Raw genomic sequence first — 23364 nt, 5'->3', positions numbered from 1 at the left:
CAACGTGGGTCCGCAATCCCATTGGCCCAACTGGGGCCAATACCCCTTCAAATTAAAATTAAACATTGCAATCGTAGTGGGGTGCGCCGTTGCCGTGTGGTGGACACTTGAAAGAATAAAAATGGCAATAGGTTACCAGCGGTACCTCGAACAACACATATGCAGACTGATCTCACCCGACACACGCGGGCCGAATCTGAGTGAATAAGAAAAAGGGGTTAAGCTGACCGGGGGGGGAGAAGCCCACTACGCCCTGCACTCCACGTCCAGGCATGTAGACACAAGTGGGTCAACAATCCGCAAGTGGGGTATTCAGTAATGGCAGGCCGGTGTGCATGGCGGGGAGTCGCCCCCCGTCCCCGGTGGTGAACTATGCCTGGGTGATCAACACAAATATTTAATGCGTGCATACTGGTGAGCCAATAAGGCCGTATTACTATCAGCACATGTAGGAATAAGCAATAGTAAACAAGTAGCTGAGATACAAAGTGGTCTAAGTTCAGTCATCAACCATAGGGTTGCCGTTGGGATTAGGCAGCGGTCTCTGTGACTCTATACATTTAACAGCCTCCTCAGGCACCGTAAAAAAGAACAGCTTTTCTTTGAAGGTAATTTTGAGCCTGGCTGGAAAGAGGATGGCATATGGGACATAACGCTCACGTAGCAGTTGCTCGACTCCCAGGAATTGACGTCTCTCCTGTTGCACCCCGACGGAGAAGTCAAGGAATATCCGAATGGTGTTTGAGTCGATGCAAAGGTCGCCCTTTTTCGCGTGACAGGCGTAGGATGAGGTCTCCGTCCCTATAGTTGAGAATCCTAGCGATGATGGGTCTGGGGAAGTCTCCCGGCTTGGGACGCGGGGACAGGGCCCGATGAGCCCGCTCGACTAAAGAAAGGGGAAAGTGCAGGGTCTCCCAATAGGTCTAAGTAGATTTGACTGCCAACTCCATGCGCCCCTTCAGGGCATTTTTTCGGGGACCCCAATTATGCGCAGGTTGTTTCTACGCGAGCGGGATTCAAGGTCATCGCACTTTGACTTCATCACCTTCTTGTCGCGGGTCAGGGTGGCCACCGCATAGTGCAAGGTGTGAAGTTGATCTTTTTTCGCCCCCGGTTATCCTTGTCCCCGCCTGATCAACTCGGGACTTAAGGGAGGCGCCGTTGGCGTTAATATCGTCCAATTTTTCATGGAACGAGGCAAAGTTCTTGGCCATCGACTCCATCACGGTCGTGAGATCCGGGGCAGTAGCTCCATAGGGGAGCTCGGATTCAGGATCTTCCTGGGCGGATGCCTTTGTAAATTTGTCCATGGCGCCCACCTTGTTTGTCCCCCTGGATCTGTTGGACATTGCACGTGTGATGAGGGGTGACCCGACAGGTCCGGCCCGCTTTAATATAAGGCACAGGGATGTAGTGGCAAGGTTCACTCCCAAGTTGTTGCAGGTCGCTAAGGTTGAGCGAGGGTAGAAATGGGCTGTGACACCGCTAAAGTGATCGTAGTCTAGGTAGCAACTGGGCTGTTGTGTGAGCAAGACAGTAACAGTAGACGGCACGGCCACCCAGTATGGAAGGTGCAAGGGCTGGGGGGGAACCGCCTTAGGGCGATGCCAGCGTGAAGTTAGCCCTAGTGGGGTATGCAGGATGGCCGCTGCGAAGTAGAGCGTTGTCAGTGTGTGGCCAAACTAGTGCTGGCTAGATCAAAGAGTCTGCAGCCACCCGTTTGTACCAGGTGTGCGCAGGGCTTGGGTTCAGGCGTCCGGGCTCCAGCGTGATGTGGTGCCCTCCGGGGCAGCTTGCACCATTTATGGGGGAGCATGGCTGATGGAGCCCCCAGATCAGTGCAGTTCAGCCCGATGGAGCCAGTAGCTCAGTGCGCCCCACTTGTGTCACAGAGCCCAATGGCCACAGGGGCCCAGCGAGTGGGCCGCAGGGCAGGCGGTGCTGGCAGGCTGGTTGGGGAAGCACCCGCGTCTGTAGGTAGTGCGTCGGGGCAAGGATGCGGAAGATACCAAAGGGGTCGAGGCTCCACCCAACCCAGCTCCTCACCTGGGCCGGGGTGTAGGCCGCCACCCGCGGGAAGTTGTCCAGGGTCTCCTGGGCGTCGGCAGGCAGTCCGCCGGATCTAGCGGCTGCTCCTGGTCCCAAAGCGCGGCCAGTCAGTGTCGCTCCCCCGCTGTAAGCTCCGACCCACCCGGGTGGCAGAGCAAGGCCGCGATGTCGATGCGGGGAGGCGGGGTAAGGACAGGTGCCAGCCTGGACGTCGCTCTGGCCCTCTGGAGTAGCACCGCCAGACACAGGGGAGGCCCCAGCACACAGAGGACCCAGGGGGAAACATGTCACCTGCCACAAAAATCGGTGACCGCGGGCGCCGTCCTCACGCGCCGCAGCCAAGTGGCGGGCCCCGCCGGGCCACACACAGGAAAGTGGGCCAAGAACTTCAACACGGCACAGCTGGGCTCCCAGCGCCTGATTCAGGCCGAAAACACAGCAGGATGTGCAGAACCATGTCAGCTACAATCTGGGCCGGTGCAGTGAGCGATAGCGAAGCTTTCTGCTGATGCCGGATTTGAGGTCCAAGCCACACGGAGCTCCACGGCTAGGCGGCCATTTTCGAGGTGCTCAACAGCGCCCCTCCAGATCTAAAACATTCTTGAAGTTAATACTGGTCTTTGAGATGCCTGGTGCACCTTTTAAAATTATATGGGTATTTACTTAACTTGAATAGCTGATGCTCTTCTAAACCAACATTGGGTTGTGCTTTCCCTGAAACTGCTTTAGAACATTTAGAACATTAGAAACTGCTTTAGAGCATGGGGTCATTGTCGACTCCACACTATCCTTCTCCTCACACATCTCTGAAGTCTCTAAAAAGTCCAACCTCTTGCTACACCACCTCAGAGGTACCTTTCCCTTCCTCTCCTTCCCTCAGAAGCTCACCGTCTCCCAAGCTCTGATTCGCTCTAAACTGGACTACTGTAACAGCCTCTTTCTAAATCTGCCTGCCTCCACTCTCCGCTCTTTACAACTAATCCAGAACAGGGCTGCGAGACTTGTCCTTGGCCTCAAGCCCTGGGAACGTATCTCACCAGCTTTGAAATCCCTCTATTGGCTCCCAGTGGATGCAAGGATTACATTTAAAACCGTTTGCATTGTCCACAAGGCTTTCTGGGGCCTGGGTCCAAAATACCTTCAACTATCCCTCCGTAAATATCTCCTCTCGAGCCCTTTGCTCCTCTACCTCCAACTCCCTCAGGGTCAGCCATTTTTCAAAGAAACGAGCTGGGGGCAGATCTCTGTCTTCAGCTGGGGCCTCCCTTTGGAACTGCCTCTCCCTGCCATCCTGAAACTTGAGGAGAGCCATCTACAGTTCCGGAAGCACCTCAAGACCTTCCTCTTTGCCTCCCTCCTCCCCCGTTGATCCGCTTTCTCCCTCGGCACGGTCTCACCTGCCAACTGCCGACCCAGTCACCCTCTTGCACTGCCTCCCGGCCATACCTGCACTGGGGCCTGTATCTGTACCCATACAGTTCCCCCTAACTCCTCTTCTGCACTTATCAGATTTACCCTATCTGACTTGCCCTGCACTTTACCCTTCACTGGCTTCACTACCACTGCTCTTGATCACCTTTATTAATTCATTTATTTATTCATTTATTTATCCACTTACTTATTATTAATTTTGTTTCGCCTATGCTCTGCACTTTCCAATTCTTCCACCTTCCCTTGCACTTTCCCCTTTTCCCTTCCCGGTGCACTTGACCGTTCTAAATGTCACTGGGCCGAATAAGATCATTTGATTTTGTTTTCTCCCCTGCTCCCCTTCCCTTTGCCTGGTCGCGCTCTGAAACACCTGTGTATGAGCGCGATATAAATAAAATATCATATATCATTTCTAAAAAATAGTAATAAAGTTCCTACCTTAGAATTGTATTCTGAAAAATATAATTGGTGGAACTTTAAAATGACTAAACAGTAGTGGCTTGTACCAGCAATTGTTAAACAGTGAAGCTGTCATATTTTAACATTTGGGGATGCGAGCCACTACTATTTAGGTTGTTTTGTGAACTAGTTTAATAGGTTAATTACTTAACTTGAAATGCATTGCATCTTTCTCAAACTAATTGGGGTTTGCTTTCTCTGAATTGCTTAGTGCATTCTAAAATATTTATTGAGTGTTCATATTCATCATTGAGCAGCTTAAGGCCGCTCCAGAAAGTATGAGTTACTTTACCCGCTCTGAACTGTGCTCTACAAAAGTAATATCTGTTACAGGCCTACTTGTATTTAAATAAATCTTAAATGTTTACAATACATATAGTGTTTCAGTGTTTCTTTGGATCATATGTACGCTACAATTTATTTGTACCAAGCTACATCCCCCTCTGCCTCCTAACTGAGCCTGGCAGCTCAGTCTATGCCACCAAATGTTCTCTGGGGTACCCAGTCATTTCACTGAATTGCATAACACCAGAAAACACTGAAAATATTAAATATATATGGGGTACTGGGGCAAGGAGTTAAAATGAGTCGGGATTGGTTAAAAGGGTAGAATAAACGGGGGATTGGGCGGAACCCCCATAATTTAAATAAATAACTAAATGGGGGGGGTTTCAGTATTATGGCCGTGATGAAATGTACCACTCTAAAATTGTGGTCGGTAAAAAATCACATAACCTTCTCAGGTGATACAGCATTCTATTAACAGTTGAGCTTTTTACTGCCTCATATATGGTTTTATGAGGCACCTAGTTGGACTTTAGAAAAATTGTCACTCAACCACACAAGCTACATCTATGGCACTTTGTATGTAAAATCAATTTTTCAAAGCAATGGAGCACCGTTCTCTTGTCCATTTCAAGTATTACTACAATGGTTTATAATTTTGGTTCGTTTATAATAATGGTTCGTAATCGCATCACCTTGCATTTTAACTTAAAGGGTCATATTTAACAAGATAGTGTTATGTAGTTTCCGAATATCAAAATTTTCCTAAATTGCCGGAATGATTTTTGTATCTGGGGGAGTGGCTTGTGCCCTTTAAAGCTTTAATAATGCAGGGTTATTGATTTTTCGATTACAGGTATACCCCCCAAAACACCCCCCAGAAAGGTGGTAACAGATCAAGTTTACTTCACTTACTGGTGATTTTCCAGTAAATATGTATGCATTAAAGTATTTATCAATACAAAACACATCTACGAGGATGGAACCCAATTATGTACATAGTGGTAGAACATAACACAGAAAGGTAATGTTCTCTTTGCATTCCCTTTACAAGGTAATGCAGAGGTGAGCAGCCAAGAGGACCACTTTCCACTGTAGACTGGTCTCCAGTAGGGAATGAAAGTACTTTCCCTTTGCTTTACTATTGGGGAATCAAGTGTAAACACCTGCAAGGTACCCAGTACAATGATTTTTTGTTAGTGGAACACCACAACCCTGTAAGGCAGGTGGTAAACCAGGGGGTATTTACAAAAATTATCCGTTTTTACAGTTGCCTCTATATCTGTGATTCGTTGAAGGAAATATTTTGCATCCATTTGATTAGTGATTAAACTAGAAAAACAAAGCACCTGTTTTTAGTTGCAATCTTGCTTTGTTTGCTCTCTAAATGTACAGAACTACAACTTATTGTAGAACTGGTCACATGGATGAGCATAAATGATGCCCTGAAAGGCTACATCTGGCTCTCCAGGTATACGTTGGTATAGTAGTGAATTACACCATCATGTAAAAAAGAAAATCGGTCAGCAGTAATTACGCAGGAGTGAGGGCCTCTTTGGTAGACGGTTGGCAGGTACGCATAGCCATTCCCCCATGGTAGCCAGGGACATTAAATAATTTTCTAGAGGGACTCCTTGTTTATCTTTATCACACCGAAGATGGTCAACAGGACCCTTAATTGCACAGTCCTATAATACTTCCACAAATCCGGGAAACCTACACCAACCTCACCTTTTGGTTGAAACAATGTACTGTAAACTACACGTGGCTTTGCTACTCTCCACCAAAAACTCGAGAGCTCGTTTTTCCTATTTTAAAAAAACCCAGAGGAAATTCAATCGGTAAAGTTTAAAACAAGAATAAAAGACACAGGAGAACTTTCATTTGAATGGTTGTGAGACGACCCCACCCAAGAAGGGACCAACGTCGACCATCTCACCAGGTCAGATGTAATCGTGGCCCATAGAGGGAGACAATTAGCATTATACAATTTGATCGAATCCCTATGGAGGGCAACCCCAAGGTAGCGCATTCCCTCTGCTGAACAACAATATATTTATGGAGCGTGAACCTAGCTTCGAGAAGCAACAAAGCGCTTCACAGAGGTGTACATTACAGATGCATAACAGAGCGCTTTTCAGTGGTAACAGAACAGATATATAGCGGGGGTAAGATACAGAGAAGGGGTACGGCTCTACGGGGTGGCCCGGAGGAGTTTGGCAGGCAGCGTCTAGCGAGTCAGGTGGTGCAAGGGGTGACGTGACGGCCTAGGTGCTGAGGAGGAGAGACTCCTTGAATAGGTGGTTCTTTAGTTTTTTTCTGAATTGTAGGAGCATGGGGTGAGTCGGATGCCAAACGGGAGGAGGTTCCATAGTCTCGGGGGCCATAGGCAGAGAAAGCTGGTTTTCCGGTCCTTTCCTTTTTACAGCAGCAGATTTCAAGTCTGCACATGTCCTGGCTTCTGATGGTGCGCTGTCTGCCAGAGATGTGGAGTCTCTCCACAAGGTAGTCGGAATACTTGAGGGTGACTGCCTTATTGACGATGCAGCAAGACTGGAAGGTGATTTGTGCATGCAGTGGGAGACAGTGAAGGTCGACGAAGGGCAGGGTGATGTGGCCATTATTGAATAGACCCTTGTTGAGACATGCAGCAGTATGTAGGGCACTTCTCAGGGCACAAGCGAGGACGACGGGAGGCCTTCGAGGAGGCATTTCCCCCATCCAGGTGGGATATGACCAGTGCTTGAACAGTGGCTCTAAAGCGGTCTAGCAGGAGGAAGGGCTTGACGTTTCACAGGAGGAAGAGCCGATAACAAGCTGAGTTTTCTTAGCTATGTGTGTCTTGAAGGAGAGGTGTTAGTTGATGTGGAACCCGAGGGAATTGGCACGAGAGGGGAGCTCGGGTGTGAAGCCCTCAAGGTTCACGGTGGATAGCCAGGTCTGTATGTCTGGGTGTTCGCTGTGGTTGGTGAGGAGTAGGAATTCGGTCTTGGTATTGAGCTTCAAGTATGCACTTGACATCCAAGACTGGATCAGCGAGAGGCAGGTTTTGAGCCTATGGCTCCATGTGTAGAATGAGGATTGCTGGGATCACTGGGGAGAGGATGGAACCCTGCAGGACTACACGCGTGATGGGTAGCATTGGCGGTCTAGGATTCCATCGGGGCAAACTGCTTGTGGTTGGCAAGGTAGGACTTGAACCAGCATAGGATAAGATTGCTGATGCTCCATGCCCTGATGCATGGTGACAATAAGTGCCCAATGGTCTACAGTGTTTAAAGTGGCCGAGAGGAAGAGCAGAACCAGGAGGCAGGGGTGGCGGTCATCAAGGATGTCGAGGCTGTCTACCAACTGTGCTTGCCGTGTCCGTGCTACATCTGGGTCATATTCCGGATTGGTAGGTTTGGAGGAGATTGTCAGGGTCTGTGTTGCTGCAGATGTGTGGCTACCACTTTATTGATCTTAACTAGGAAGGGAAGATGGGGGCGATAGTTACCTAGGTTGTGGGGATCCAGAGTGGGTTTTAGTAGTGAGAGGAATTGTCCTGGTTTTTAGTGTCGATGGGAAGGTGTGTTAGGGAGTCGATCTCCAGGTAGGGAAGAAGAGCTTCTGCAGGGAGGGCTTGGAGGATGGATGCTGGGAAAATGTCATCTATATACGAGGTGGCTTTGGAAGCAGCCAGGGTTTCTACCAGGTCCTCTGTCGAAAGGGTCTTGAATGTTGTCCAGGATGTGGAGATTTTGCGAGGAGGGACGTGAGGTGGGCCCGTGGATCCAGAGCTGGTGTCCATGTGCTGGCGAATCTTGCAGATTTTGTTGAAGGTGGATTTGTCAATGGTGTGGTATGGCAGGGTTGGGTAGCTGGTGTACGCACTGCTTCACCGCTTTGAAGATGGCTCTGCCTTTGTCGCCAGCTTCTGCTATAGTATTCTGATAGTAGAAGGCCTTGGTTGTGTTGATTAATTGTCGGCGGGTTGCTTGCTCAAAGTTCCTTGATGAGAACCAGGATGGATGCAGTCCTGCAGTGTCACCAGGTTTTCTATGGTTTCCTGATTACTGTTTTGCTGAGGGGGTGTTCTTGCGTGCAAGGGTGCGGACGGTTTTGGTCTGCAAGTGTTTTGTTTCAGAGGCACGCGTTGGTCGTTTGGGGCTGAGACAGAGGCGTGGAGTGCTTCCAGTAGAGAGTCGCAGTTTGGTTGGGGGTGTTCGGTCCATGTAAGGTGTAGGTTAGAGAGGCCTTCTGTGAGGGCTTCCCCTGGGAAGTTCCTGAAGGTTTGTCTGCTGGGAGTGCTCGACTGGGGTGGTGTGCTTGCAAACGGAGACCATTCTGGGTCACCGACCTAACTAGTTCAGATGAGGTCATTACTTCCAATTTGAAACCCGAGCAAGCGCTGTATGCCTCTAATGACACAGACAGCCCCAGCAGAGACGTTTCTGGCTTGGTGACATAAAACAGAACGTCATCTGCAAAAAATGATAATTTGGAATCTCTCCCCTAGCTTATCAACCCATAAATTCCTTCATTCCTCCTAAGAAGATCTGCAAACAGTTGCAAAGTCAAGGTAAAGAGCAGCAGGGAGAGGGGATAACCCTGGTGGGTGCCTCTCTGCAGAGGTAAAAAGTCAGCAGAGGTATAAAGTCAGATGAAAGGCCATTCACCGTCACTTGTGTTCTCGGAGTCAAGATCAAAAAGCCAACCAATGGGACTTAAATCCCATTTTACCTAGGAATGCAGACAGGAAAGGCCACTCCACTCTGTCGAAGGCCTTTTAGGCGTTGAGCGAAACTAATATCGGATCTTCGTCTGAAGCTATTAGATCCATCATTTTTCAAAGGTTCTCTGCTCCTCTTCTCCCTCGTACGAAACCTACCTGGCCACTAATTACCAAACCGCTGGCAAATATCTTTGTGACAACATTCAAAAGAGATATAGGGCAGGAAGAGCCACAATCAAGCCGGTCCTTGACTTCTTTCAGTATCACTACAATCCTGGCCTGGGTAAATGTGTTGAGGACCAAGTCTCCATCTAATATACTATTAAAGAGTGAAGTGAGGAAGGGGGGGGGGACTAACAGGGGGCCAAACCCCTTATAAAAAGCGGTAGTTAGCCATCAGGGGCCATTGCCGAACCAGACTGGTTTATTTATTTATAAATAAACTTCATTTTAGCAATAGCCCGTAGAACCTCCTGAGATTTTATTGGTGCATTCAACAAAGTCAGATCTTCGGGCACACCCTGAGAAGGCGGGCACTTAAGAATCTTTTATGACCTGCATGAGGACCGCTGTATCACTAGTACAGAACACTCTAATATTGAGCAAACCTCTGATGTATGCTATCTAGAGCCATCAACTTCCCACCCTGGGGACTCCTTTGTTCTATAGCCAACCTCTCTGCCCTCTGCTTACGGAGCCGGGCAGCCAAGAAGGCGTGAGGTTTGGCCCCCTTCTCAAAATGGTTTTGCTCTAAGCAGCGAAGCTAATAAAACGCTACAACCCTCCAAAGATCATTCAGCTCTTGCCGGAGGTCAATTATGACTGATTTTCATCTTGATCAGACTGGACACCATATAAAGTAGCCTCTCTAGACCTAATCTGTTCATGCAGTTTTCCATCCCACAAGGCCCTAGAGCTCTTCTTAGCAGACCCTTCTGTGATAATCAACCCCCGGATGTTTCACTTGAAAAAAGGAACACCTTTCTTCCCGTCTATACTTTTAACAAAACAGGCTGGGTTTCCTACATTTTTAATGAACACCTTGATCACTTTGCTGCCTTACAATAATGCTCAGCTAATGCCAACTGCCATGTTTAACAAGTTCCTTACTGCTATTTTCTGTGAGCCTTATGTTCTAGTGCGCATGTCCCAACTTTGAAGGCTTTGCCGCTTAGTACCTAGAGGTGCTTGCTTCCACAATTTGCTCCTCTTTCATTCTGCTGCTTTTAGTGTTGATTGGTGGACTCAGCCAGTGTTCCTGGATACATTCGAGGGGCCTAGAGCTGAAACTCGGTCGACGACTGGAATCAAGAATCCAAAGGACATCTGCAGCAGCCTTCAGCGCCAGAGCCGCTTGAGTAACCGCTGTGTCCAAACCTCAATTGTTGTGCAGCAAGAAAGACCCGAAAAGGACCGACGGACCCCTCTTGGACTGTTGGGCTTGGCCAGTCTGGAACTGCATTTTGCGCCGTCCCTGGAAGAGCTGCGGCCACCTCGGCCCGCAATACACCAATGCCTCGAGTCCTGTGCCATTTTGCAGTGCAACTTCTTCTGAAGCGCAGTTTCATCTGAAACTTTGTGGGCATCCTTCTTAGTCTACAGAGCATGCCTCGCACTCCTGAAAGTCCCCTCAGCCGAGACAAGGAGCGAGAACGAGAGCAGAATCCACCGCACGACAACCATCCTTCCCCTGAGCCCTGGACAGGGAGCCAACGAGCCAGTACTGCAAAGATCCTCTGCCGAGCATCCTACTACATGCGAGCAACCACCAGATCCACTCCAAGTTCTTCTCTCCTGTCGCCAAGACCGAGAACCTGCCGTTGCCTCAACATGTGGACCGTCCTGTTGCACCAGCTTCTTTGCTTGAAAGTACTATGCTGCTCTTAGTAACAAACCTGTATCTTGCTTTGTTGATCTGTATCTCTGGGGGCCTACTTTGAGCAACATTGGAGTGGGCAACGCAATGTGCTCCACCTTGCCTTAGGACATTGGTCCTTGGGGCAATCTGGCTAGGGAACCTACTTCCCTTGCAAAACCTGACTGTTACCAACCTGCAGAGTTCCTGCTGGACTTTGCTTCTTTGATCCCTGAATTTTGCTTTCTTGCCTGGTCTCGTCTTCCTCAGCCGGTGGTCACTGGTGTCCCAGTGCCCCCTCTGACCTTGTGAGACTCAACTAAAACAGGGTTGGAGCCTTTCAAAGATAAGCTGAGCTGAAGTTACCAAAGTTACCAAAAGTTATCAAAGTGCCAATAAGTGTGTATAGATGTTTCAGGAGGTTTCACCAAGTGATTTGTTGCCATTACAGCAATTCTGAAGTATCTAATCCTGTGAATATTGTAAATGTGTTCCTATTATATTATTGTGTGATAGTACTTACCTTACTTGAATGCTATAAGCCTTTGTGTATATAAATAAATACCTATTTTTATTTAACTTTCCAGTGTATCAGTGTTTCCTTAGACTATGTGTATTCTCAGAGTTCTGTGCGATTCACTACGGCCCTCCTCCCTCCTAGACTAAATCTGCCTGCTCATCCACAGCTACCAAACCTTTGGTTAGCTCAGGCTAAACCTAAGAGGTGCAACCGTTTTCATCCAAGGTGGGCGTTCTCAAGTCTCGTCACAGACAGAACTTAGGCAAAACCCTCTAGTAACAGCTCTCAGCATAAAGGTTCAAACAAAACAATGTACTTAGTTTCTCTGAAACCATTTAAATAATGGCACAGAAATGGTTTTACTTTGACATATTGTTTCTTCAATTCTTGGGCCGATTTAAATGTGAAATGTTGGATGCCATGATAAACTATGGGTTCTTAGCTTGGGCATCAACACCGTTTTATATCATCTTGTATGATGTTGGAAATAAATTGTAAATGCTTGGGTTTCTCAGGAATTTGGTTTTTGGAATGCTGGCAGAGCCCAACTCAGAATGTTCAAAGAAACTGGTTCACCCTCAAAACACCCACATTCAACGTGTTCATTAAGGAACACATTTCAAAACATTATGAACTTTGGCAGACACGTCCTTTGATTTGTTCTTCCACATTTGAATTTGAGAAGTCGAAAGTTTCCCGAGAGCCCAAATTCCATGCAGAAGAGGAATGAGTGAGCTAGAGCATCAATTATGATTATAAATCACAAAGCACATACACCTTGCACTATATGCCTGCTTTCAGGCTCTTAAATGGTTCTGTGGATTACATTTATTCTCAGAAAAATGTCTCGAGTGTGTGCTTACTCATTTTGTGTTCATCAGGCTTTGGGCAGGTAGGAACACCGACTGGCCTTGGGCTGCTCCACATTCCGATGGTTACCAGCAATAAATCTCGCTTTATTGGATCCATCGATGGAAAACATTTCAACTTTAGCCTAGTGCTATCACAGCCTTCAGACAGTGCACGTGCACGGTGTGGTGAACAAAGCTACAGTGAGCCAAAGCCCTGTCTCCCAACATTCCACAAGCATCAAGCGCACATTCTTAATCATAAACGTAATTTCCCGGTGGTGGCCCAGTAGAGGGGGCTGCAAACACTCCCTGCACAACAGATGCGATGGAGAGGGAATGGGGTAGAAACAGAAGAGGCTGGCTGGAAAGGGGGGGGGGAATTAGTGTAGGCCGTAGGGGTTAGGGAACACATGGTGGCTGAAAGGGGGGGGCATCACGGGCTGAATTGGGGTGCAGGATTCAGCCAGGACATCAAGACGGCTGGAGAGTGAATGGCACAGGATGCTGGGCCAGCAGCGGATGAAGGACTATGAAGGGACATGGGACTTCGTGGGGAGAATTGATAGTAAACAAACCCTTCAAGCACATCTTTAGTACCTGCTGGCTGGCGATGGACTGACCCCACAAGATTTAATTACAGTCGGACCACCCCCCCCCCCCAACCACCCCAATACAGCAGGCTTATTCCCCACCCGCCTGTCCTCAATTACATGGACATCCCCAGTTCCTCTTCGGCATATATTTCTGCCACTCTGAAGAATCGGAAGCAAGTGCATCAGATATTAAGCTAAAGGAAGGGTTTCTGAATACGCGCCACTTTCTTGCTAAAGCCTTTACTCCACCCCCCTCCCCCCGCTACTCCTCCAGCGCCCAGTCGGGGAAGCTGCACGCGGGCAGACAAACCAGTCTGCTTAGTTTTGTTAAGAGACAGATTTTCAGGGACACGTTTCTGTTACTCACATATTACGCATCCACAGATTCTGAACTCTACTTGCAAGGATCATATGAAGTCTACACATGTTGATAAGTAGCCACCATAGTCATGCAGTAAGCGAAGCATGGGCCAAAAATGGATCATGTATAATAAGCGCATCGACATGTCAAACAGCAAAATAAGCCCCAAAAACACAACATAAAAGGTTTACCTTCTTTGCAAACATTATTTATACATTTTGTCAGAGGGTCCCTTCAAGAATATAGATGTTGCACATGTATAGGGCAATACTGTGCAACATTCCCTCGGCCTGGTAACAGACGACACATGCTCACCTTGTGTACTAATCGCGGCCAGCAGCCTCATGTAAATAGGGGGAAATCTCACACGGTCCCCACATCACAAAGTGCATGCGAAACGTGGCTTGCCTCGATGGCAAACAGCAATGCTGAAAAAGGTGCCCGTGTCACATTAGGACACGTGTCTCTTAAACGAAATTTAATTCTATGAAAGTACCTGTCCCAGTCGTCCTCCAGTTCGTCGCAGGACTCGCCCCCTGTATTGTACTCAGATTCACAGTTGCTTCGGTCATTTCTCCTGGGTTTGTCCGCTTTCCTCTTTGGCTCAGACTTTTTGGTGGTTGTATCGGAGCTGCTACTGTTAAGGTTACGTGGGGGTGTCTGTGCTTCATTCTTTAATGGGAACTTTACTTCGGATGTCCTACACAGAAAAACAAACACAGGTTTACCATGGCAGCAGTTAAAGAAACTATTTGGCAGATCAAAGCGCTCTGAAGGGAACGTTCTTCAAAAAGGCCTAAAACATATCAACCATTATAAAAAGAGCAGCAGGATGGGGCACCTCCGGGATAAGCAAGATCTCAAAAGAGTTGGCAGATGCTCATTCCATCACAAGTCAATTTTGCAAAATCTCAGATTGTGTGTGCAGAATGCTCCTCCAAACTGTACGACATACACACCAGCATAAACAATGAAAACACCCCTCGATTAGCCGCCAATCACAAACAGCACCTGGCAAAAGTCACCCCCTGGGGCTGTGCATCCATTTGACCCAGCACTACCACAGAGCACAGCCACATCCCAACCGAGCACAGTAGAAATGGCGCCCAAATCATGGTCTCGTGAGATTACAAGGAAACGGTTGTGAGGCAGGAAACCACGCGGTCAGCTGCGACATGACTCCTGAATCATGAAAGGTGGCACTGGTGATGCTGACCTAAGTGACCACAAATGCTGTTGTGCATAGAACATAAATTAAGACTTTGCTAGCCTACAGCCTACAATAAACTCGTAATCACACAGACACAAACTTAAAACCCACAGGGCCACACCAACGGCAGTCCTAAGGTGCTACAAAGTAACAGAAATAAAGCAGGTCATATCGCACATCTACTTCCTAATACATTTATATCAAAAATCATTTGGTTGATGTATTTTTATTTCAGAAGTGATCAATACATTGAAAATTGTGGGGCATACATTTAAAAGCAAAGTGGGTAGTCCCAGTGCGGCAATTTTTCGTGTTAATTTCTCAAGGAATTAAAAACGAACCACCAAGAGAGAAACTCCCCCTTTAAAAGACACGTTTGCTGGTAAAAATAGACAAGTAGTAAACTGTAAATGACAAAAGGAGAAACTGGGGACAAGGACGATTACTTGCCATCTATGAACCTTCGATGGCAACAATAAAAGCATAGCGTTTAATTAAATGGAAGAAACGCATCAAACCGCATCAAAAACAAGCCAAGCGGACACAGGCTGCAATACCACATTAATATACTGGGTGAAAGCACTGAGAGGCAATACCACAAATCACATGGAGGGAAAAGCAGCCAGCTCAACTGAGGGGCCAGACAATTTAGTTGACAAGAGATGGAAAACCCCCAACCTGAAAGAAATATGGAGAAAATGCCAAAAACAGTAAAACGCTGAGGAGAGAACTGGCTCCCCAGGGCAATGATGGACGATCCTTCAGAAGAATGTGAAGGTGAAATACTGAGAACATTATGGTTGCAAGAAAGTGCAAGGATACTTACATCACCCTCAGCCATACACGGTGCAGGAGGTAGAGAAAAGAAAGCTCTTTGCGTGCACAAGAACGTATACATTGCACTTTAAGGAGATTTGTAAAAAAAATATATATATATTTTTTTTTTTTAAAAAAGCGAGTGGGGTGGAATTCAGTAGAGCCATCTCCATTCACATTGACTTCCAATTATCTGAATCTCGCAAGACAGCAGGAAAGCAGACAACCGAGCAGGTTCCAAGAACGCTGTGAACACCCTGGGGAGAATGAGAATGCCTACCAAGCAGTTCCACTTCAGGAACCCAGTCTCCCATGGTGAGGAGTTGTGCTCAGCACTGAGATCCAAGTGGAAAACCACCTTATAGATGGCAATGACAGTGCATCATGGGCTTCCAAGATTTGTTTGTTTCTATTATTTATATTGCGCACCAGACCCAAGGATATTAGGGCGCAAAGGCATAAAGAGGGTTGTTAAGCTTATGTTACATAGTAAACATGATAAGTACAGCTGTGGTTACAATGCTGTATGCATGAACAGGCAAGGTGGATAGGAATATACAATAATACAAAGAATAACAGACACATATATACAACAAAAGCAGTGGTGGTCCCATATATGGTCACATATATACAATAAATGCTAGGAGGTTGGTCCCAGTGAATGAGACTAGATCTAAATTGAAGGTAGGGTAGATTTTCCCTTAAGGCAGGGGGAGGGAGTTCCAGTATTGTGCTGCTTTAACGGGGAAGCTGCTCCCACCAGATTTAGTGAGCTTAAATCTGGGTACTAAAAGAAGGTTGGAGTTGACTTTTCTTAGGGGGCGAGTGGCTATTTGTCTAGTAAATCTGGCTGTGAGGTATTGTGGGGCTGATTGGTTAAGGCATTTGTGTGTCAAAGATGCAGTTTTAAGGAGAATCTTGTCTTTCGTAGAAAGCCAATTGACAGATCTCCTAAGGTCAGATATGTGGGCATTTTTGGGGAAGCTTAGGGCAGCTCTTAAGGCATTATTTTGAAGGGTCTGGATCTTGGACGTGATGTATTTATTGCTGCCTATATAGAGGGCATTGAAATAGTCAAATTTGGACAGGATCAGGGCTCTCGCTAAGGTAATGCAATTGTTGGGTGAAAGGAAGGGCTTGGCTGCTCAGATTAGCTTGCAGGTGTAGGAGGTGGCTGAGGCCATAGCATTTACTTGTTTACCAAAGGTAAGCGTGGAGTCTGTGTAGAAGCCGAGGGTTTTGACTACCTTTGCACAGTAATGTGGTCAATTTTGAAGGATGAGTAGTTCAGGCCTAGTTTATAAATGTTGGATGGGGTGCCTAGAATGAGGAGTTCTGTTTTGTCATCATTCAGGCATAGACCGCGAGATGCCATCCATGCCTGGATGATGAGGTATACTCTGTTCACAAAGGCCAAATCCTTGTCAATCTCCCGTCAGCGGGATGAGGATCTGTGTATCATCGGCATCATTCGTGTAAGTTATACCTAGACCATCTAGATCATCGAAAAGGGGCTTTGTGAAGATGTTGTACAGAGTAGGAGATACGCAGGAGCCCTGGGGCACACCACAAGATATGGGTGCAGGGTCCACGGCTGCTAGAGGAGAGAAAACTCGCATTGTCCTGTTATCAAGAAAGGACTGGATCCACGTGACTGCCTCCTGAGAGAAGCGGGCCGCAGAGTCCAAGTGGTTGCAAAGTATCAAGTGGTCTACCAAAACAAACGCGGCTGAGAGATCAAGGAGTAGCAGGAGTGCCGTCTTGCCTTCGTCTCTCAGTGCGTCTATTTGTGCCTTGAGGTTTATGAGTGCAGTCTCAGTACCGTGTTGAGGTCTGAAGTCAGACTATCGAACTCAGAGTAGGTGATCTAGTAGGTGAGACTATCGAACTCCTAGTAGGTGATTTTGTTCCAGATGATGCTGGATTTGTAGATATGCTATTTTATCCAAGATTTGATTGCCAGCTGAGGATCGGTCTATTCTTTCTTACATCTTTCAAACCACCGAAATGTGTTTGGACCAACAATGTAGAGCAGAAGAGGATACCGTCGACCCCATCTAGGCTCCCTCAAACATTCAGGAGCAAGCCTGGTAGAGGCAGTGCACTGAGCCTCAAGAACTTCAGGGCAACAGGTCATATGGGCAACTGCTATTACCCAATTCCATGTGTACCTGAACTGGGGATTGAATGAAGAGGGCTGGCAGGAATGACCACGCGGGCCTGAAAATCATGTGCATTAGGCTTCTTCATACAAAAGGTAGAGTTTTTGCTTGCTCTGTAAAACTGAAGCAGTCCTATCTAGATTGGTGAAATATCACAAAAGTATGGAGGAAAGGGTACAGAACGTAGGAGTAGGCCATACTTTTAAGGTGCATGATTCTACGGGAGGATTGGCTGCACAGCATAAATGCACCATGTAAACCAAGATTTTCATCAGGAGGCACTGACCAAGCAGAGCAACTGATTTGAGAGAACACCTGTGGAGACACTAACAAAACGCAACAGTAGATGCCATTTAGAAGGCTGTGTAACTGAAAGGCAATATTAGCAGTCTTGGCAGCATGACAGTAGATCACCTAAAGAGAAAGAAATCTGCAGGAAATGGGCAAAGAGGCAGTGGGAGCTTCAGCGGTCTGAGAGCCAGGAGAATGGTCCCAGTACCTCCAGTCACAGTGCGCACCTCACAGTTCTGTGGACTACATATCTAGGTATAATTTGACAGCCATGCAAACATCCATATTACGCGCCTTGTTCTCTCCTCCTCAGTAAACGGGGCTGAGCTGGGAAGTTGTCAACCTACCTCCCACACTAGTGCATCGCCCAAGTACAGCAAGACCCTCCACTTAAGGAAAGCAGCCACTACCTCACAACACATTAGTACAAACTGCACCTTTACCATTTTTTATGTATTCAGAGAGTTATGTGTTATATATTTTAGAGTACAGGTCATGGTCTCAGAGTGCATTAGGATCTTCCAGGATGGCAGGAAAACTGCACGAGGTAATCCATAGTATTTCCACTTTTAGCGACAACAGCCTAATTTGCCCAGGCTGGTTGGAGCTGCACTTAGTCAGTGGTTGTCATCAATGCTAGTAGAAGTCAAAATGTGATCGGGGTCCAAGAGGCAAAGATGGCAGCGGAATGGCCAGGCAACCTCCACGAACATCCCTCCTACGACTCTAAAATGAGGAAGGATGGTGCTAAAAAACGGAGCGTGGACCAATAAGGATTTAAAAGTGATGTCATTGTGGATGCAACAAGCAACTCAAGACATGAGGAATAGTTCAACACCTTTAATTTTCCTTGTGATACGAGTTGGAATTTCTGCAGGAGATGGGGACAGACTGAAATACAAAGTTGTGGTCTATGGGACCTCTTTAATGGGGGTGTAAATAAACCTAGCGCAGGGATCTGATCTAAACGGTCCCAATCAATTAATGTACTTCATTCAATTTTCTATTCTAGCCAACAAGATCGCCTTGCCGTCACGGTTCGATGTCTTTCCAACTACATGCATAGCGCCATTATTTTTTAAACAGTCTAGCCACATGATACACCCCCCTCTACCCCAAATGGGTTATTTTTTTTCTATACCCGCACCCTTTTTTTTTACATCAGTCCTATCTGTTTCAATAACAATGAGGAAAGCGGGATTAGATGAGAATTAATAAAGATGTTCGAAACATGAATTATTTTCTTATTTGATGTTGGTTTGTTATTCTTGTTAGTTCAAATGATTGTGAAATGTCATGTGTTGTATGTTATGAACAAAGCCCAAAGAGGCTATATGCATTTAAATAAATATATTGATTTCTTTTTTTAATTATTACGACATGTCGACGTAGTCACACCCAGGAAGCAGGCTTCAGTTCCTTCAGACTCATGGTGTGCCCAAGGTTCTTTATTGACCTTGCCCATTGCTACAGAAGATTTCTCTTCTGCAATCTGCAGATGTGGTACCCCATTCATACAGGGCAAGACAATGACATTCCATCCTGCCCTATGTGACACCTTGGAAGGCATTTCTCCCCCAGCCCAACTGGGTGCTTTTCAGGCTGCAGTAAACATTACTACTCCAGCACTGGGTCACTGTCCTGGATTCGAGCCACCACATGATCTTGTCTGGTTTTCAAGGTCTCTAGCACCTGCCAGGCTACAGCAGAATAACAAAGACTTGCTGAACTCTACCACCAGGATCTAGGCTATATAGCCCATTGCACTCTAAATCATGCTATATCTTTCTCAGTGGTCTCTGGCTCTTGCCAGCTTATGGGTTCTAGCAACCAGCTTGCACAAATCTCAACTTGGTTAAATTCTGATAGGATCTGAACTAATTGGCTTAAATCACCTGCTATTCTCTCTGCGAAAAGCAATTCTTTGGAAAACCATCCTAGCTCCCACCATACAAGCTGGTCTCCTAATGTGGAGATTTTTGTGCTCCGAAGGACTTCTACATAAGTCTCCCTGCAACTGGAACCCCTTTTCTGGTGTGCTGCCCTTAGTAGCCCATACAGCCATCAGGGCAGGGCCACATTTTAAGCACCCAATTTTGGTCCATGGGTGATTTTAGGAGGAGAAACTCTGGAGTCCAACTGAGAAACAAAAATGGGGGGAGAATGCATGAGCATATGGAGAGGTTACATTTGATCCCAGAATGGAGTTCAAAGCTTGCATCTCGACTGACTATAAAGAGTTAGAAATACTGCATGTGAAAAAGGCTGAAATGGGGCGCTACAGTGAGCACAAGGGTCAGTATCTGCCCAGGCGATTGCAGGCGGGTAGGCATTTAATGGTAATGAGGCTGCAGAAGGAAACCCAAGAATAATGGGAAAAAATGGGGGAAGGTTACGATCTTGTAAGACAGGGGTCTGTAACTTGGGGCTATCCAGATGTTTTGGACTACTACTCCCATGGTCCCTTGCCATTAAGAAGAACTGCACAAATATACAAAAAAGACATTACATGGCACTGGTCGGTGAGATGCGGGGGTGGTTTGAGAGCACCCTCTTTGGCAAGAAGGTGAAGTTTCTGCAGAGCTTTGAATAGATACACATTCAGGCTGGCTTTGATTCTGATGGGCATTGAGTTCCAGTTGAATAGGGAGAAAGAGTGGAGATTAGTCTGCCAACGGAGCATGGCTATCGCAGTGCTGTGGCAGGAACAGAACGAAGATGGGTGTATTAAGTGTTAACCATTACCACAATGTAATTGCAACTGTAACAGGAGAGCTAGTTCAATCTTGCCAGAGTACAGAGTTATTTGTAGAAAGGGTAAAATATATACAAGTGTTCCTGCGAGAATAGAAATCAGTAATTCTCTGGGGCACCTGCACTGCAATACATGAGCAGATGTACAGCACTGCAAAGTGAAGGTCCGTTGCCTCGTACCGGACGCCGACAAAACAGATGATTAGCTTAACAAGTACAGGTGAGTAAATCATGGAGACTTTCTACCAGCCCCATTGCAAACCGAAGGACATGGGTGCTTCCAAGTTGCGACAAATAGTACATTCTATTTTCCTAAACTTTATATGGTTGGATGCTCCAGACTAAGCACAACCAATTTTGGCACATCTGGGAACGAAAACTGTAGGAGGATAATATATCAGGTTGCACATTTTTTGGTGCAAGCCGTGGGTGAAACAGGTACCTGGTGACAAAGCTGCCAAATTTGACAAACACATTGCCAATGAGAAAAATTATGGGCACCAGCTAGAACCAGGCATTTTACGCAAACACGGGTTGTATATTCATTTGATGAAATGGTTATAAATCCATCTGCCATACTTGTGTTCACAGTTAAATCAGCCCGGTTTCTTGGCCAAGGCGGAGCGGGCGATGGCCTGGGGCACAGAGCTAAATAGCTCAGGGGGGGAGGGTGGGGAAGGGGAGTAGGGAACCCAACCCGGTCCACCCAGAAAGCGAACTCTGATATTGCCGGACAAAAGATTAAGCAGCCTGCTGTACCGGTAGGTGCTCCCGAGATGTTTGGCTGGCTGCTCTCTGCCAACTTGTGGATGGCTGATGCGTTCAGAATATGCAAACAAAGGAATGCATATTCCAAACACAGCGTGTGAGATGCTCTGGAGTCACGCACTCTGTGCCCCCCATTCTTTGCGTCAACAGCCAATGTATACATGATGGCTCATTTAACAAGCCATTGTTTTTACACAGTACGTGCTTAACATTTCAGTGTTCAGAAAAGAACATGGGGCATTTTTATTCACCAGGCTATAAGTAGTATCAGTTAGCTGACCAAACCTATGCATTCTTCAGAGAATTAAAATGCCACACAGAGAAGGTTGTTAACTATTTTCAGGTCGGTTTGACACACCAAAACTTTTTTTTGTATATTACGTTTAAGTTATATATGGCGTTACACAAACCACCACCCTGTTGGTTAATGGCGTCTATGTGGCGCTCCCGTATGCAACAGCAAATACGCCCGTTTTTGTCCGACATGTCCAATTTTCATACAATTGCATACTGGAACTTGTGCATGTGGCTCTGACTAGCATGCCATACTGTGCCCACACTGAAACGCATAAAGCAATCAAAGAAGTTGCCTCAAATTGTAAATCCACCAGGCCAAACGCCCTTTCTACACTGCCACACCATGATTTCCAGTAGCTGCAGGGCAGCATTAGTAAGAGCTGCTAATGGCAGCTCTGTTAGCTAAAGCATGGGCTTGCTATTTTGCTGAAATAACCCATGAGGCCTGCGTAACAATGAGGAGATAGCGGCCGAGTAACTCTGGACCCTTTACCATGCATTAGAATCCTGTTAAAAAACGTTTCATCAGCGAATTACTGGTCAGACTAAAGTTTTTTTTAAGGAGGTACAATCCTTTCCGTGTAGCCTTTCTGTGCATTGTTTATTGGGTCTCTTATACGATATCCTGTCCAGTCTATAGATCTAATTCCCAAAAGATGTTTCTGTATTGGGGCTGGTGCATGCTCACACAGACCCGTCCCTTCCTCATCGAACATTCTTCAGAAACAAGCAAAAGAGCCCTTGTTCTCCATTTGAGTGGCTGATGTTGCAGCAATTTTCTACTTGCGTCAAAAAAACGTAAGCTGTCTAAATGTGTATGTATGGTTCATGGACAAACATTTTGTTAGGGCGAGTGTTGTGAACAGTGATGTGAGCCATTATGAATTTAGAGATTTGCACATACAATCCTTTTATCACAGACTTGTTTTTCCAATATAGCGATCTCTGATCACTGTTATAGTCCTGAAATGCTCTGACTTAATGCAAAGCATACAGGAACACTCACTGGTGCCATTTGTCCCATTTCCCATTCAGAGGCAGTTTGAAAAGAATAATAGTATACTTTAACCTTCAATCAGAAAATAATTCATATGATTAGTCTAGTATTGCCCGTTGCGAAATACGGCGGTACGAACAGAACACCTACAACACAGGGCCATTGGGCCCTCAGTGTCCGATAGGTTTGTCACACCACATTCAGGCAAGGCCTTCCCTAAAAGCAGGTGACAGAAAAACCATTTACTTCCGCAGCAACAGCTGCGTTTACACATTAGAATTCTTCTGTAAAGAATGTAATGAAACTAGCTTCATTTATATAGCAATTAATTATTCATATTGGGGAGGGGTTTTGTCGCACGACAAGGTGTAGTTTGAGCGTAATGTGTGCCAGTCAGGAGGTTGGGGGGCGCTTTCTGGCGTTTCGCCCTGGGCACCAAGTTGGATAGACACTGACCCGAGTTCAATCCTTCCACTTCCCGGCTACACAGCAATGTTTAAAAAGCCGAAGTTACAGCGGATAGATAAAAAAAAAATAATAATATGATCGCTGTTTAAATGGTGTAATAGGCTTACGTCATTGACACCCACGCCAAGCCTCCCTGTGTAAGTCTACAGAAACGTAGTGCCCTTCACCTGTAAATGTCTTAATGACCATTAGGCTATGTAAAGCTTCAACTCAATCGCTAAGCATGTGTACTGTTCAGGTCTGCCAGATAAACAAGGTTACAGGTCATGCACTGGTTTCATGTCAACATTTTACATGGACAGTCAAACAACTGCACTTACGGTTGCGATCGGTAAGAAGGGGTGGGATAAGCCATCACCCCATTGACGGGATTGTAATTCTGAGCTGAACCATTAACTGGGTCGACATAATCGGTCAGCGGTGGAATTCGTTCGGGATCAGAAGATACATTTTTCACCTGACGACAAAAAAAATATATTAAAT

At 46.4% G+C, this 23364-nt stretch overlaps 1 protein-coding gene across 2 annotated transcripts in view; it reads right to left on the bottom strand.

The window, feature by feature from the left end:
• Positions 1 to 23364, bottom strand: part of OCLN (occludin) — a 174321-nt gene that overhangs the window by 25766 nt on the left and 125191 nt on the right. For both annotated transcript variants that reach the window (XM_069627533.1, XM_069627532.1), the window contains exons 5-6: positions 23202 to 23338; positions 13615 to 13818 (exon numbers count right to left, since the gene is read on the bottom strand). In XM_069627533.1, coding sequence (XP_069483634.1) covers positions 13615 to 13818; positions 23202 to 23338 — 341 coding nt within the window. The remainder of the gene's footprint in view (positions 1 to 13614; positions 13819 to 23201; positions 23339 to 23364) is intronic.

This window comes from Ambystoma mexicanum, chromosome 6p, assembly GCF_040938575.1.
Source record: "Ambystoma mexicanum isolate Mex_15411 chromosome 6p, UKY_AmexF1_1, whole genome shotgun sequence".
In the NCBI taxonomy this organism is placed as follows: Eukaryota; Metazoa; Chordata; class Amphibia; order Caudata; family Ambystomatidae; genus Ambystoma; species Ambystoma mexicanum.
This window is presented reverse-complemented; position numbering and strand designations above follow the sequence as displayed.